Source organism: Taudactylus pleione, unplaced genomic scaffold (assembly GCF_031769625.1).
Source record: "Taudactylus pleione unplaced genomic scaffold, aTauple2 ptg000078l, whole genome shotgun sequence".
Classification (NCBI taxonomy): domain Eukaryota; kingdom Metazoa; phylum Chordata; class Amphibia; order Anura; family Myobatrachidae; genus Taudactylus; species Taudactylus pleione.
Genome location: NW_028284480.1, coordinates 337,496 through 352,711, shown reverse-complemented (window position 1 = coordinate 352,711; position 15,216 = coordinate 337,496). Strand labels below are relative to the sequence as shown.

Below are 15,216 nucleotides of genomic sequence, written 5' to 3'. Positions count from 1 at the left end.
TGGTGTCTACCTAGACATTGTCTATCTAATTACTGTCTATCTCTTATACCATACCCATTTATATAGTGCAAACACATTACGCAGCACTTTACAGATAATATTTCAGTCACTGGCATCAGTCCCTGCTGCAGTGAAGCTTACAGTTGATATTCCCGAACACATGTACATACACATACACTAGGGGTAGTGTTTTATTTATTTTTATTTTTTTGTTGGTTTTGTATTTTTGTCAGAAGCCAATTAACCTACCAGTGTGTTTTTGGAATGTGGGAAGAAACCGGAGCACCTGGAAGAAACCCACACAAACACTGGGAGAACAGATAAACCCAACACAGATACTGCTTTGGTCAGGCATTGAATTAACAACCTCATAGATCTGAGGTAGTAATGCTAACCATTACACTAGCTGTGCTGCCCAGGAACGGTCGATGGGTTAATTTATACCTCAATTATTGTTTTTGGGTTTTTTTTTCGAAGGGTCAAAATGGAAAAAAGTTAAAAATCTAAAATAAGATAGTGTATTAATATAAATTTAAGTTCAGCATTTGCAAAAATAAAATGCTGAAGCATTGATAAACTCCTTTTCCCCCAACCTACAGAACTGTTTGGAGAAGACAGTTCTGTAGCTTTGGTCTCTGAGTACCAGATGTCTCAGAGACCAAAGCTGGGGGAACTTTGAAAGTTTGCAGACTGTATTGGATGGCTGTCTATGCTGATGACTTTGACAGCTTGACCAAACAGCTGTAGCAATAAAGTTTCATGCATATTGTGTACTTTGCAACTTCTCTGGCCTCTCATGGGGGGTGACTGAGTAGCTGCAAAACTGTAAGGGCATTTTATACCCATGTTTCCACAGGGTGGGAAGAGGTTGTTTGAGAATTGCCTAAAAAGAGCACAAACAGAAAATATTTTTTTTGTGTGTATATACAGTCAGGTCCATAAATATTGGGACATTGACAGAATTTTCATATTTTGGCTTCTATTCACCACCACAATGGCTTTGAAATGAAACAAACAAGATGTGATTTAACTGCAGACTTTCAGATTTAATTTGAGGGTAATTACATCCAAATCAGGTGAACGTTTTAGGAAGTACAACAGTTTCTATATGTGCCTCACACTTTTTAAAGGGGCCAAAAGTAATGGAACAAACTAAACAATCCTAAATCTAACTTTCACTTTTTAATACTTTGTTGCAAATCCTTTGCAGGCAATTACAGCCTGAAGTCTGGAATGCATAGACATCACCAGACGTTGGGTTTCATCCCTGATGATGCTCTGCCAGGCCTCTATTGCAAATGTCTTCAGTTCCTGCTTGTTCTTGGGGCATTTTCCCTTCAGTTTTGTCTTCATCAAGTGAAATGCATGCTCAATCGGATTCAATTAGGGGATTGACTTGGCCATTGCATAACATTCCACTTTTTAGCCTTAAAAAACTCTTTGGTTGCTTTTGCAGTATGCTTCGGATCATTGTCCATCTGCACTGTGAAGCGCCGTCCAATGAGTTCTGAAGCATTTGACTGAATATGAGCATATAATATTGCCCGAAACACTTCAGAATTCATTCTGCTGCTTTTGTCAGCAGTCACATCAATAAATACAAGGGAACCAGTTCCATTGGCAGCCATACATGCCCACGCCATGACACTACCACCATCATGCTTCACTGATGAGGTGGTGTGTGTTGGATCATGTAGAAAAATATATATTGACAGTGAGTGCGCAATAAAATCAGGGGTGCAGCAAGGATGAAAACACAATAGAGTAAACACCCACTACTCAACAAATCATGCACAATAAGAAAGGTGTAGTTCCCCTCCTAGCGCTCCCCTAACACCACATGCACATAGGTGATAAGGCACAAAAAAAAAGGATAATCACCATAAATCAATTCCACTGGTTGTGGGAACATGTAACCATGTAGATAGATCTTGCAACCTTATATTATTTATAAAGCATGAGTTTTCCTTATCCTCCAATGTTTTCAAGTGCTGGTCACAGCAAGTCTCACATATGGGGATATAAAAGGAATACAAATATAGTATAGATCCAAATACAAGAAGATATATTTTAATTATAAGTAGCACTCACAAATTACAGATAAAAATTCAGCATAATAACATCCATTCAACATGGCACAGCAGCAGTATGTACTTGACCTTCCTCCTTAGATTCCTTAGATGGTATAAGGAGGGCAATAATACCTGCTCCGGATGCAGTCTAATGCCCAAAGGTAAATCAGGTACAGCCAGACCTCTGTCAGTGATGGATGTCGTCCTTAAAGCCTACGCTTAACGCGTTTCAGACCTCTTGGTCCTTCCTCAGAAGCGTAAGGCTCCAATATGTGTGGCATATATATACCCCTCCTAATTGCAATACCATAGCGCTTTAATTACCGCTGATCGGCACTGTTTAGTTTAGCACATGCGCAGTCGCATTCGTATCCCGGAAACAAGATGACTGTGCGTTCCACTCGACAGGAAGCGGTCATAGTATGCGTTCCACAGCCTCCGTGATTCCGGAAATGGTAGTTTTATTATGTTCATGTCCCGGAGACAAGATGGCTGTGCGTTTCACTCAACAGGAAATGGCCATATTATGCATTCCACAGCCTCCATGAATCCGGAAATTACAGTTTTCTTGTATTCCAAATGTTACATCTGGAGTTTGTATATCTAATCCTTAAAACGGAGATCGAATACATATATTTCAGCATGGATAAACAAGTAGAATGGCAGATTAATAACATCAATTTAAAAAACACTTCAGTTCGAAGTCACCATTTAGTCCCCTGGGTACAAGGGTCTTTAATTGATGTATTCATTTCAGATTGAGACAACCATTTATCTAAGTCTCTAGTACGCCACTTAGGCATAATAACCTGTCTACCTAAAACATTTTTTATATGGCATATCTGTGAGTTGTGACATTGTTTAAAATGTTTGGAGACTGTATGGGTCTCTAATCCCTTACGGATGTTATAGATATGTTCTGACCATCTAGTTTTTACATTTCTACTCGTTTTTGCCCACATAATATAAGCCACATGCACATTCCAAGATGTATATTGCATTTTTCGAATGACGTGACAAATTCATTAATTGAATATTTTGCACCATTAACTGTGAACTCAATAACTTTTTTTTCACTTGATTTTACTGTTTTGCACATCAAACAGCTTCCACAGCGATGGAAGCCCTTAGTTCTTATACTTTGTCTTAACTCCGTCTCTATACTACTTTTGACCAGTTTATCCTTCAAGGATGGAGCCTTTCTATATATATATTTCGGTCTCTCTGGTATTTTATCTCCAATAATGGGGTCTTGTTTAAGTATATTCCAATGTTTTTTTACAACTTTTTCGATTTCTTTATACGCGGAATTATACTGTGTAATAAATGCCCATTGGAAGTTCTCTTTTGAATTACTCTTCTCTTTTACTTTAATTAGATCTGTTCTCTGGGTTGCTTCTACTTTGACTCTTGCTTTATCTAGAAGTTCCTCCGAATAGCCTTTTACTTTAAAGCGATCTGAAAGTTCATCCAACTGTTGTTGGCAGATCTCTTCCTCTGTACAGTTCCTTTTAATTCTTAGGAACTGACCAAAAGGAATACCATCCAACCAATTCGGATGGTGTTCACTAGTTTTTTCAATATATCCATTAGAATCGGTAAGCTTCCTAAAAGTCTTAGTATTAATAGATCCATTTTTGATATAGATAAGGAGATCTAAGAATGAAACTTCTAAAGTGCTATGTGCAAATGCAGTTCCTTTCCTTCTCCGTACTCTTCTCTTCCCATCACTCTGGTACAAGTTGATCTTTGTCTCATCTGTCCATAGGATGTTGTTCCAGAACTGTAATGGCTTTTTGAGATTTTGTTTGGCAAACTTTAATCTGGTCTTCCTGTTTTTGTGGCTCACCAATGGTTTGCATCTTGTGGCGAACCCTCTATATTCACTCTTGTGAAGTCTTCTCTTGATTGTTGACTTTGACACATATACATCTACCTCCTGGAGAGTGTCCTTGATTTGGCCAACTGTTGTGAAGGGGTTTTTCTTCACCAGGGAAATAATTCTTCTGTCATAGACCACAGTTGTTTTCCGTGGTCTTCCGGGTCTTTTGGTGTTGCTGAGCTCTCCGGTGCGTTCTTTCTTTTTAAGAATGTTCCAAACAGTTGATTTGGCCACACCTAATGTTTTTGCTATCTCTCTGATGGGTTTGTTTTGATTTTTCAGCCTAATGATGGCTTGCTTCACTGATAGTGACAGCTCTCTGGATCTCATATTGAGAGTCGACATCAACTGATTCCAAATGCAAATGTCACACCTAGGATCAACTCCAGACCTTTTACCTTCTTAATTGATACTGAAATAACGAGGGAATAGCCCACACCTGTCCATTAAATAGCTTTTGAGTTGATAGTCCCATTACTTTTGGCCCCTTAAAAAGTGAGAGGCACATATTGAAACCATTGTAATTCCTACACCGTTCACCTGATTTGGATGTAATTACCCTCAAATTAAATCTGAAAGTCTGCAGTTAAAGCACATCTTGTTTGTTTCATTTCAAAACCATTGTGGTGGTGAATAGAGGCCAAAATATGAAAATTCAGTCAATGTCCCAATATTTATGGACCTGACTGTGTGTGTGTATGTATGTGTGTGTGTGTGTATGTATGTATGTATGTATATATATATATATATATATATTATTTTGCAACAAATGTTTTATGTATGGATTTCAAAGATAATTCTATGGCGGTTTTTGGGAATATGAAGCGTTTAAACATGGCCTATTGCCACTCACATAGGATTTTTATTTGTTGTGAAGAGCGGTGATTGAACAACTTTAAAAATAAAGATCTCCCTCTCCGCACTGTTTCTCTAGGGGGGCTTCTAAAATAAATGTTCCTTGTATGCGAATTGCATAATATCTAAATTGGGCCAAAGTCCTCTTCTCCAGGGGCCTGGTTACTTCTGGCTGTGTAGACAAGTACAGAACATTGTGAGAGTTGACGTCACTGTAGAAAGCCCTCATCACTGACCACGTTATTAGTATGTGGGAGCGGTCTCTCTCCAGTGCCGCGCCTCTCCTGCATATCCTGCTTTTTGGGTTTTACTGGTGCGTAGTGCTGGTTATGTGCTGGAGGAGAGGCAGCAGAGTGCAGGTTTGCATTGCTCCTACTAGACCAGCTTATTTCGGTTATGGATTGAAAGATCTACAGTAAAAAGGTAGACAGTGTCTAGATAGACACCAGATGTTAGACAGGCAATAGGTCAACACACTTAAAGTCAATATGTAAGAAGGTCGACATGCATATGTTAGACATGAAAATAGTCGACACTTTTTTTGATTTTTTTTTCTAACCCTAATCTTCACCCTAACCCTCCCTCCTGGTGCCATACCGTTGGGGTAGGTGCTTGACCCCAACTGTCCCTTCTAGTGCCTAGCCCTAATCCTCCCTCCTGGTGCCTAACCCTAACCATGGGGGTAGTGCCTAACCTTAACCCTCCGGTAACTGCCTAACCCTAACAAAAAACAATAACTGTGTGTCAACCATTTACATGTCAAGCTTTTGACCATGTCAACGTTCTTACATGTCGACCTTTTTGTTTCTGTTGACCTTTTGTCCCTGTCGACCTATTACATGTCTAACATCTGGTGTCTATCAAGACATTGTCTACCTTTTTACTGTAGATCTTTAGACCGGATACCCTTATTTCAGGAGCCGCTTTGTCTTTTGAGGGACTTGGTGGGACTCTGGCCAGCCCTTGAGCGCATTAATGATAAAACAAAAATGACTGAATACTGTGATGTATTTAATTAGAGAGTTGACACTCAGCGAGTCTCCTTGGTGGTATTAGTAGCATGATCTATATTTAATCTTTCACAGTTACTGGGAAAAGAGGCTAATTGAAGAAGAGGAAGCGCTATTTCTGCTGTCAGAATATTCCCCCATGGATGGGTCATTTCTAATTAATAAATGGTGGTTCTATATGGGATAATAAAGACTGCTTCTCCCTACCCTTAACAAAGGAGTTAATAGTGGCAAAGCTTATCAAATGTCACTTTAATTTGGATGGAAGAAGAAATGCCAAAACATCTAGCCCCATTCTCAATATAAAGAGAAAAGCAAAAGACTGTGTATAGTGATTTACTGATCAGTCCACAATTTTATCTGCATGCTTGTCACAGTTATTTCCATTTCCTGTGGTGGTATACCAAGTTTGATTGGGCAATAATTTGATGCTTCAACCCTCAAAGAGACAAATGGACAGTACGTACTCATTTGGCATCATATTTTCCATGCTATGATTGGAATGACTTCAAGACCTCGGTAGATATGTTATCCTCTGTGACACAGTGACTCAGGTTCATTTGTTAATCACTGTTGTACTTGCAGTATCTAGACATTTTGTACATGTCCAGTCACAACCATCACTTGATGCCTTGAAATGAATGGATCTGATCCCTGCATTCCTTTTGTTTTAACCTACATTTTTGCTGTTGTAACAGTTTTCATCATATGCTGCTTTAGAATTAACTTTTTGCTGCTTATGAGGTTTTTCAAGTGCTCTATATAAGCACCTTTAGCTTTCAGCATGTGTTGACTTATAGTGGAAAAGCTGTGTTTTAGTTTAATACTTTACTACCACTATACAGTCCAAATATATTAATGGTGGATCTTCCATTGAATTATGGAATAGAGCTGTTATTTTTATATCCATGTAAATAATGGTTCTATTGTGACATTTTTTTATGTACAAACTGTAAAAATGTAATAAAAACTTGTATTTATCTGTTTTTCTTGATTATAGTTGGAGATCATTTCTTTACGTTTGTACACTGGATTCGCTGTTGCTGCTTTGCATATCTGCTTCATTTATGTTTTGTTAGCGTTGTCACTGTTCTCCGCGTTATACAGCATTTTAGCTGCACCATATCTCCAAGGCAGTCTCTAAATAGGATGCAGTTTGATGTTTAGCAGGCATTGTTTTGAGGTGTGCTTGCTTAACCAACCAAAACTGAATAGTGACCTGACTGATATGTAAAAAGTTGAACTTTTAGTTTTAGTTAAATTAAGAGGTTTATGTTTATTTCACAGGGTTTGATACAAAAGGTCAACAATAATTTGGTCAACGTGGAAATGGTTGACACATTTTTGTTTTATAAACCTAATCTTCTCCCCTTGGTGCCTAACCCTAACTGTCGGGGTAAGTGCCTAACCCTCCCCTTGGTGCCTAACCCTAACTGTCGGGGTAAGTGCCTAACCCTAACCGTCCCTCCTGTAAGTGCCTAACCCTCAAAATAAAAAATAAAAACTTGTGTCGACCATTTCCATTTCGACCTTTGTACCTGTCGAACTGGTGTCCACCAAATCATTGTCAACCTTTTGTTTGGAACCCATTTCCCTAGTCAGTGATATACAGTGAAACATCTTATTTTAGCATAGAAGTGCATTTTACTTTTTGAACAAAAAGTTCTAGAATACTAATGTGCATGATGTATTTTAAATTAGTTACTGAAAGAGCTGGTTACATGTTATCCCCATCCTCAAGTGCCATGCAACCCTATATCAAAGCAAAGTGCAAAGTCCCACTACGAAACTTTCTTTCAGCTCCAAACACTGCAGTGTGAGAACTCCAGCCTCAGGAGACAGGCCACAACTAATCTATATCAGGTCCCAGCTGGGTCAGAATATACCGACCTTGCCAACCCACCTTCACTAAAGAGGCGGCCTTCGGGACGAGGCAGTAGACCCATGTCTATGTATGAGACGGGATCTGCCCAGAAACCCTACCTCCCAATGGGAGAAATCACCTATCCAGAAGAAAGTATTACAAGACTGCAGCCTTTTCCGCCACATGTAAGTAATAGTGCTTACCCTGTTCTGTGCATGCTTAGCGCCTCTGTTGCAGTGAAATTAGAAATGTCTGTAATCGGTTGTTTGGATTTTTTTTTTAATTATTATTTATTTAGTTTTTAAACTGTATATTTGCTGTTTTTATTAAGGAAGGAATGACCTAACCAATTCACGAATAATTATGGTAAGCTTTTGGTGCATAGGCATATTCTACAACCATGTACTGTGTGTAAAATGTCTCATAGGTAGATTGAGGTTTTTGTTTTTTAATTTTTTTTTTTTTATTGCACCTCCTTTTTAATTACTGGATGATTTTTATCAACGTCTAAAAGTATGGTGTAAACAATTTTGTAACAGTTTCCTAAAACTTGTTGACCTCAGGATGTCTAGTTACTGTTTTTTTTTCCCAGTAAAGTTTCATTAACGTTATGTGTACTTGAATTGCCATCTAGTTGGTATAACTAATTAAAGTAAAACTGATTCATGAATTGGGGTAATGTTTTTGTATTGTATATATTTTGAGATCATGTCATTGAAAAAAATTAGGTACTGTATGTGAAGCCTTCTTTTTGCAACACTACACCAAAACCCAATCATTCCTTCTACAACTGTTAAAAATGTTGATCATTCTGCTTCCCTGGGTACAATCCAAAGTACTAACTACAGTACATACAGTACATACTGTATACAGGCTGTAGGGATAACCTATTTTCTTTTTAAGGTGTACTTGCAGTTCATAAGGGCTAGGGAAAAGGAAAATCAAGAAACCCATGTGGCTAAAGCATGTTTGATGTTAAACTTGTTTGACCTCCTTAGAGTTTTCTGTAGTTTGCACCGTCTTTTTTTCTTCCACACTTCACGCCACCATATGATTTAACAGTAAATCCAAAGTAGGCAATAGGGTTGTGGCTGACTAATGTAGAATGTAAATTAGTGCGGCAGAGCTAGCAATCTCCTTTCCCACAGATCTCTGGGAGTGAGTTAGCATGAAACATGTTTTGATAAATGTAGATTTGATCATTTGTTCTCTGGCATAATCTGAGATTATTGAAAAAAAATAGTCAACTCTTTCAGGGGCACATGTTGATACATATATGAAATAAATAAAAATGTAGCTTTTATTACCACATCTAAAGGGACAGTACATCAGGAATTACAAAAAGGTAATTTACACATTCTGTGATTCACCCCCCCCCCCCCCTCCAAGTGTAAAGATTCCCTATCCACAGATATGCACCCATACATTACAGATATTGTTTAGTGTTTTGCAGATCATTTTCAGGAAAGACAGATCTTGAAAGGCTCGTCATTTTATTAGTAACGTTCTACAAATTGTTCCCATACACTAGCAATCTACAGCCCGGATTGGTCTGTGATATCCAACATGTTGGACAACTGATTCACCAATTCCAAACACTTTTTTTGGTCAGAATCTGCGATCTGTCAACCCCATACATTGCAGATTTTTTTTTTCTTTACACAATTGACTCTGATGTATGGGGGGGCCTTTAAAAATACAGTAATCTCATGTACCTTTTTGCCTAGTGTCACTCTAGTCCCAAACACAAAAATATATACAATAATAAATAAGCAGGCACAAAAAAACGCACAACACCAAGTAATCTATATATTGGGTGCCAGGCCAATGTAATCAATATACAGAACTGTCCACTTGCAGAGTGGAGATGAGGCCAGCACTCAGTCCTTTAAGATCACCAATAATTTAATCCAATTGTGTAGATCATAGTAGCACTGGTACAAATAATAAGAACATCATCAGCATATCATACATATCTGGCATAAGCTGACAGCTATTTCGGTCTTAACCGTCGTCAGGTGTTTGCAGAAAAGTTTTTTCTGCAAACCCCTGACGACGGTTAAGACCGAAATAGCTGTGGACGGTTCTGTATACAATAATAAATGGATATCTTAGTAAAAATGTATTGTGAAAACAATTTGTCTATGGTGAAATTATCAGATCCTGGTTTGTAATCATGAATCAAATACTGTATTATTGCCCAGGATCAATCTAATAATAATCTAATGTAGATTAGGGTATACACCAATAGAATATTTAATGGTAATAACGTCTTGTCTATACAGGATTTCCACATTAGAGAATTCTTTAATTACATGGGCATAACCTTTAAAGAAAAAAGAAAAAAACGACACAATATGAAACGCTGTCATAAATTAACATACATGATCTAATTTAAGCATAAACAAATGTCATCAAATACTTTATCATAAATTGGCATGGATTGTCTCATATAAAAACAACCTTCAAAGACAGAGGGGTGAATTCAATTAGCTGTGGTAATTGAATAGCCCCGGGGGATCCCACCTTCAATCTTATAAGCAATTGATCAGAACCATATAAAACATCCATTTATTTGGTGTCATATAGGATGTTTAGTAAGCGTTCCACCAAGCGAACACATGGAATTTGTATTTACCATAACAGAGTCCATTAATATTATAATGCTGGTATTGCGGAATGAATTACATAACCATCAGTGTGTTGCAATATGCTTGTAAATGTATGCTTTGCTATGTGTGATAGGTGGCGGAGGAGGTAAGTGCAGCACTATAATAACTTCAAGCACTTCTGCTTTCCAGCAGTTTGATAAATAAATGAACGGCAGATGAGTGTGTGTATGCCGGGAATCAGTGCTGGCAGAAAGAAAAGAAAAAACATTAAGAGCAGACTTTGTGATAGGTTTCCTCTGCTATCAGATATTGCAGGGAAGAGATGTGACCCAGATGAGGGAGCATACCGCTGGGAGGAAAATAGTAAATAATATAATTATTATAATAATATTTATTTACGTAGCTTTTATTAACACATCATATGTATCAACGTGTGCCCCACATTGGTACATATTTTAGTAAGATCCCCCAACCCCACCCATTTCAATAGTTAGTTATTTTTACCTTGGGAACACCACCAAACCCTGTTTGTTCATTCATATATTGGAACATTGATTTCTCTTATCGTTAGTATTTTGTGATTTGGATGGAAAATTTCCCCTTTGCTTACCTATAATCTGAGATAATTCATATATATAATACACAATCTATCTGACAAAAGTAGACCCCACCACTGTGTAATCAACCAATCATTATTTTTTATTTAACGGATAGGTCTGTTTATAAAAATATAATTTAACCTTTTTGGTTTAACAACAAAACAAAAAAATGTTTGCTTTCTAGAATTGAGTGAACTCTGTTGAAAAACAGAAAATGACAACCTAATTCAGTATAATACTTTAATATCCGAGTAAGCAACATTTTATTTACATCCGTCTCGTTTACCAAGTGTTCATGCCACCATCCTTACGAGTGTTTTGTCTGCCTTAGTTTATTTTTGTTTGGGTATCTCGAGTGTTTTTCTTTTTCCCTTCAGATCGGGAGGAGTGCATATGTGACCTCCTCTTCATCCCTGCCTTCATTCCCCTCCACGCTTTCCTGGTCCAGAGATGAAGGCACACGAAGGGTTAAGTACCTTCTAAGTCAGCTCTGCTCACTGGAGACCCTTCTCCCTGAGAGCCCCACATCTCGCTGCTATTGCCATAATTGCTAACAGTACTTTTTTTCTCTGCATGAAGCATCAAATCCTCATTGTAACCTCGTCCACCTTTACCCATCTACACTTTACAGCCATGTAATGCTACCAGCACGAAGCTCTATATAACCAATTTTCACTACAGTACGTCTTGTCTGCACTCATGCACTTTACTGTTTTAAACACATTACTGTTCATTTCTTCTGTGATGAGAATTTCTAGCTGGAGCTGGGCCGCAGCAGTTCTGGGATCCAATTGAGTGGAGATGCTGATGGATAAACCTTGTCGTTGTCCACAATGTAACAGATCTGGGTGGAATAATGCCATTTATAATTAAAAATAAATAAATAGCATGCCGACTCAATGTTCTCCTTCTAAACTGCACTTTGTTTTTATGCTGACTTAATAGTTTCTCATATTATTGTATGTAGTCAGTTTGCTTTTATTTTTTTTCCCATTAAGATATGCTTGGGACAGATACACATTAGCCTTCCCACATATCTAATAGCTGTTACTACTGTCAGTGTGAATATAACTAGGTTCCCTCCAGGTTCTGGGAAATGTTTATTAATGTGGAGAGAAGGCTCACTAGTTGGTTTAGTAAAGCCATGCCTTTCCTGGAACTCCTATATTAGCATTACTTTTCCTGTTCATTGACTCTTGTCGTGGCCCCACTGTGATCACTGACTTGCATTACATATATGAGCTGCCCAGTGTCTGTACAGTGTTGGTAAATGTATCACTTAGGTTCAACTGCCACATCTAATATACAGCAGAATAGTCTGAGCGGTTCCCAGAACTGGTCTGTTTCAGAAAAACAAGATGTTGTACAAGTCTAAAGGTGCGTACACACTGGGCGATAAAGTGGACGACTGAACGATAACGATATCGTTATTGTTCAGTCGTCCACTTTATCGTCCATTTTTAACCCCAAAAAGATGAACGATAACGACGACGCGCGTTCCTGCGGGTCGTTCGTCATTATCGTTCATCGGGCTGACATGCAGGCCAACCTGACGATCTCGTCAGGTTGCTGCATGTCAGGGAATGGGGGAGAGAGCCCGGCGCTGAACGATATCGTTAATGATATCGTTCAGCGGCTGTGCTCAATGTCATGAACGACATTGAGCACAGCCTGCCGGGGACAACACTACACGATATCGCTCAGGGAGCATATCGTGTAGTGTGTACCCACCATAAGTCAATGAAATATTTGCTTTTTTTTTTTTATAAATCTGGCTTTCAATTACCATCGACAATTGTGTTCCACGTTTTTCTGGAGATTTTTAACCATTTATTTTGTCCGGTTAGAGAAATAGTCTCCCATAATGTGCGCGCGGAGAGCCTGATTGAGAGTTGCATGCAAGTCGGCCGCACCATCTGCATCCGCCCTATACTTTGTGCAAGAGATCTGTCTAACAACAGATGGATATGAGTGTACAATAAACCCTGAAAAGCCCAGAATTCCATCTGCCTGCCCTCAGAGCACTTAGCCCTACGTGCAGATGCCTAAATACACCTATTTAGCTACAGGTGGAGATATACCGCTCTGAACCTCTCATATGCTCGGTGGCGTGCGCAGTGCGAAAAGTTCTGTCCGCGAAACAGACTTTTGTGTGACTGAATCAGGCCGAGAATGTTTAGCCGGATTCTATATGAAAGGACCGTGTGTGACGTGACGTTTCTTTACCAGTCGCACAAGAATGAAATGTTTTGGGGTTTTTATTACATTAATTCTTTTATGTAGCTTATTGAATAGCTCATTTGGCAACTACAATTCATGTGGAGAAGTGGGAATATTACACCAGGGACTGTCCATCTTCAGCTGATTGACTTGTATATGACCATCTGCAATTTTTTTTTCTAGCTCTCTTCTGTGATTTTCAACCATGTAATTAGATCATCAGTCTGTAGGCATGATTCGGCAAGGAACGCACGCAATCGGCCAATTGTTGCGTACTGTGTATGCAACACAGTGCGTGTGCGCGAGCCGGCCACTGCAATAGGGATTACACAGACCCATTGCAGAGTGATCACAGGAAGTGCCGTTTGTGGGTGGTAATGTGGGGGGGTGGTAGGCGAGAAGCAGGTGTGCCAGTGCGTTTGAGCACCGTTGCATGGGTGTGCATAAAGTATCCACTGCGATGCCATACGCAGCCTGAGCACTCATAGCGTGCAATGTCGTTAGCAATTTCTGAGTAAGGTCAGAGCTTGCGCAAGTGTCCGTGAGGCTGCGATGGTCCTAGATTGTACCGATGGTTTTGCAGTCCTGCTAAACATTACAGATATGTGTAAGGTAAAGTGGGCGATCTTATGTTGTGCTGAGATTGCATTGCGATCGCAGTGGATTAGCATACTTTCGCAGTGAGACTGCGTGCTTAATCGCTATTGCATTCGCATCTGCGCTCCTTGCTGAATCAGGCCCTGTGTTCCTAATCTCCATTGCACTGAGATATGACACCAAGCTGTGTTTTTGGTTTAATGAGACTATACTGGTAACACTACAGTGGATCTATTTGAGATTTCCTACATATAGAGATAAACATGTAATGCAATTTTATCCAATAGGAAGCTGAACTGAAGATTCCCAGCAATAGCTTGTTTTTCATGATGCTGGTGCTGGCCTTGAAAATATTGTTTTTGGAGGAGAAATTTTGTAAGATAGCATTATAAACTGGGAAATGATGGCTTTGTGTATATTTCTCAGTGTACAGACATGTAATATGCAGGTAATGTATATGCCACAGTCTTAATACAATATACACCTCAGCTGCTTATAGAAGTTGGCCAAAATTGATGATGTTCAAATTAACAGGCAATGTACTGCCCAGCTGGATACAACCAGCCTTCTGACTCTATCCTATGGGGTCACACTGTCAGACCACAATCTTCACCAAACCACATTTTTGCCCAGCCAGCGTTTCCTATCTTGTCGCAAACTAAAATGGCCAAATTGTGTGTCATTGCACATACAGTATGAGCAGCTTTAGGATGGGCTCACAGTTAATGAACTTTCAAATTGTTTGTATTGAGAAATTCACTAAAAGGATATCTCAGGTACTGTACTGTTCACAACTGAAGCTCCTGTGGGGTAAGTGAAATGGAGTCATTTAGGATAACTTCACATTTGAAAGGGGACCATCATTTGCTGAACTGCATATGAGAAAATAGTGTAATGTATATATTCTTCCTATTAGACTTGTCTGCATCTTGTGAACAGCCACGTCTACCAAGAAGCCAACAACATGTTCTGCTGCCAAGACTTTCATAGCATACGGCTGAGCTTGGCTCTGCATAACTGGTATTGTAGAGCTTAAGGGGTGATCTATTTTTATGTAAATTAAGCAATATATATTGGCCAAACTCATTTGTGCCTCTCATGGATCGTATTTTGTGTAAAATACATATGAAAGTTTTTTTTCTTCTTGCTGAATATATTTTTTTTTAATCTCTATTTTTTTCCTCTTTAAACAAGTTTTTTTTTTTTCAAAGACAGTAGAAATGTGTACACATATAAAGATGGGTCTGCTCACTCACTCTAGGGGTCAAAAGTAGAGAAGCAGAGCAGTGTACCAGAAAGTGACTACGATAATACCTTTCATGAAGCCAACCTCGAAACAAGGTAAATTGTGTGACTTTGTGAAAGTGAACTGATGTCCTCTTATTGGTTCACATTGTGCTGTTACTGGTATATGTGTAATATTACTATGGAAATTGTCATCTCCAGCAACAGATATACAGTGCATCCGGAAAGTATTCACAGCACTTCACTTTTTCCACATTTTG

The 15,216-nt window shown here is 38.8% G+C and overlaps 1 protein-coding gene across 7 annotated transcripts in view; it reads left to right on the top strand.

Moving 5' to 3' along the window:
- GIT2 (GIT ArfGAP 2) overlaps window positions 1-15,216 on the top strand; it is an 88,430-nt gene that overhangs the window by 48,101 nt on the left and 25,113 nt on the right. For 5 of the 7 annotated variants that reach the window (XM_088467882.1, XM_088467881.1, XM_088467883.1 and 2 more), the window contains exons 15-17: window positions 7,620-7,868; window positions 11,272-11,361; window positions 14,973-15,052. In XM_088467882.1, coding sequence (XP_088324008.1) covers window positions 7,620-7,868; window positions 11,272-11,361; window positions 14,973-15,052 — 419 coding nt within the window. The remainder of the gene's footprint in view (window positions 1-7,619; window positions 7,869-11,271; window positions 11,362-14,972; window positions 15,053-15,216) is intronic. The other 2 variants (XM_088467880.1, XM_088467878.1) reach the window with 1 other exon arrangement.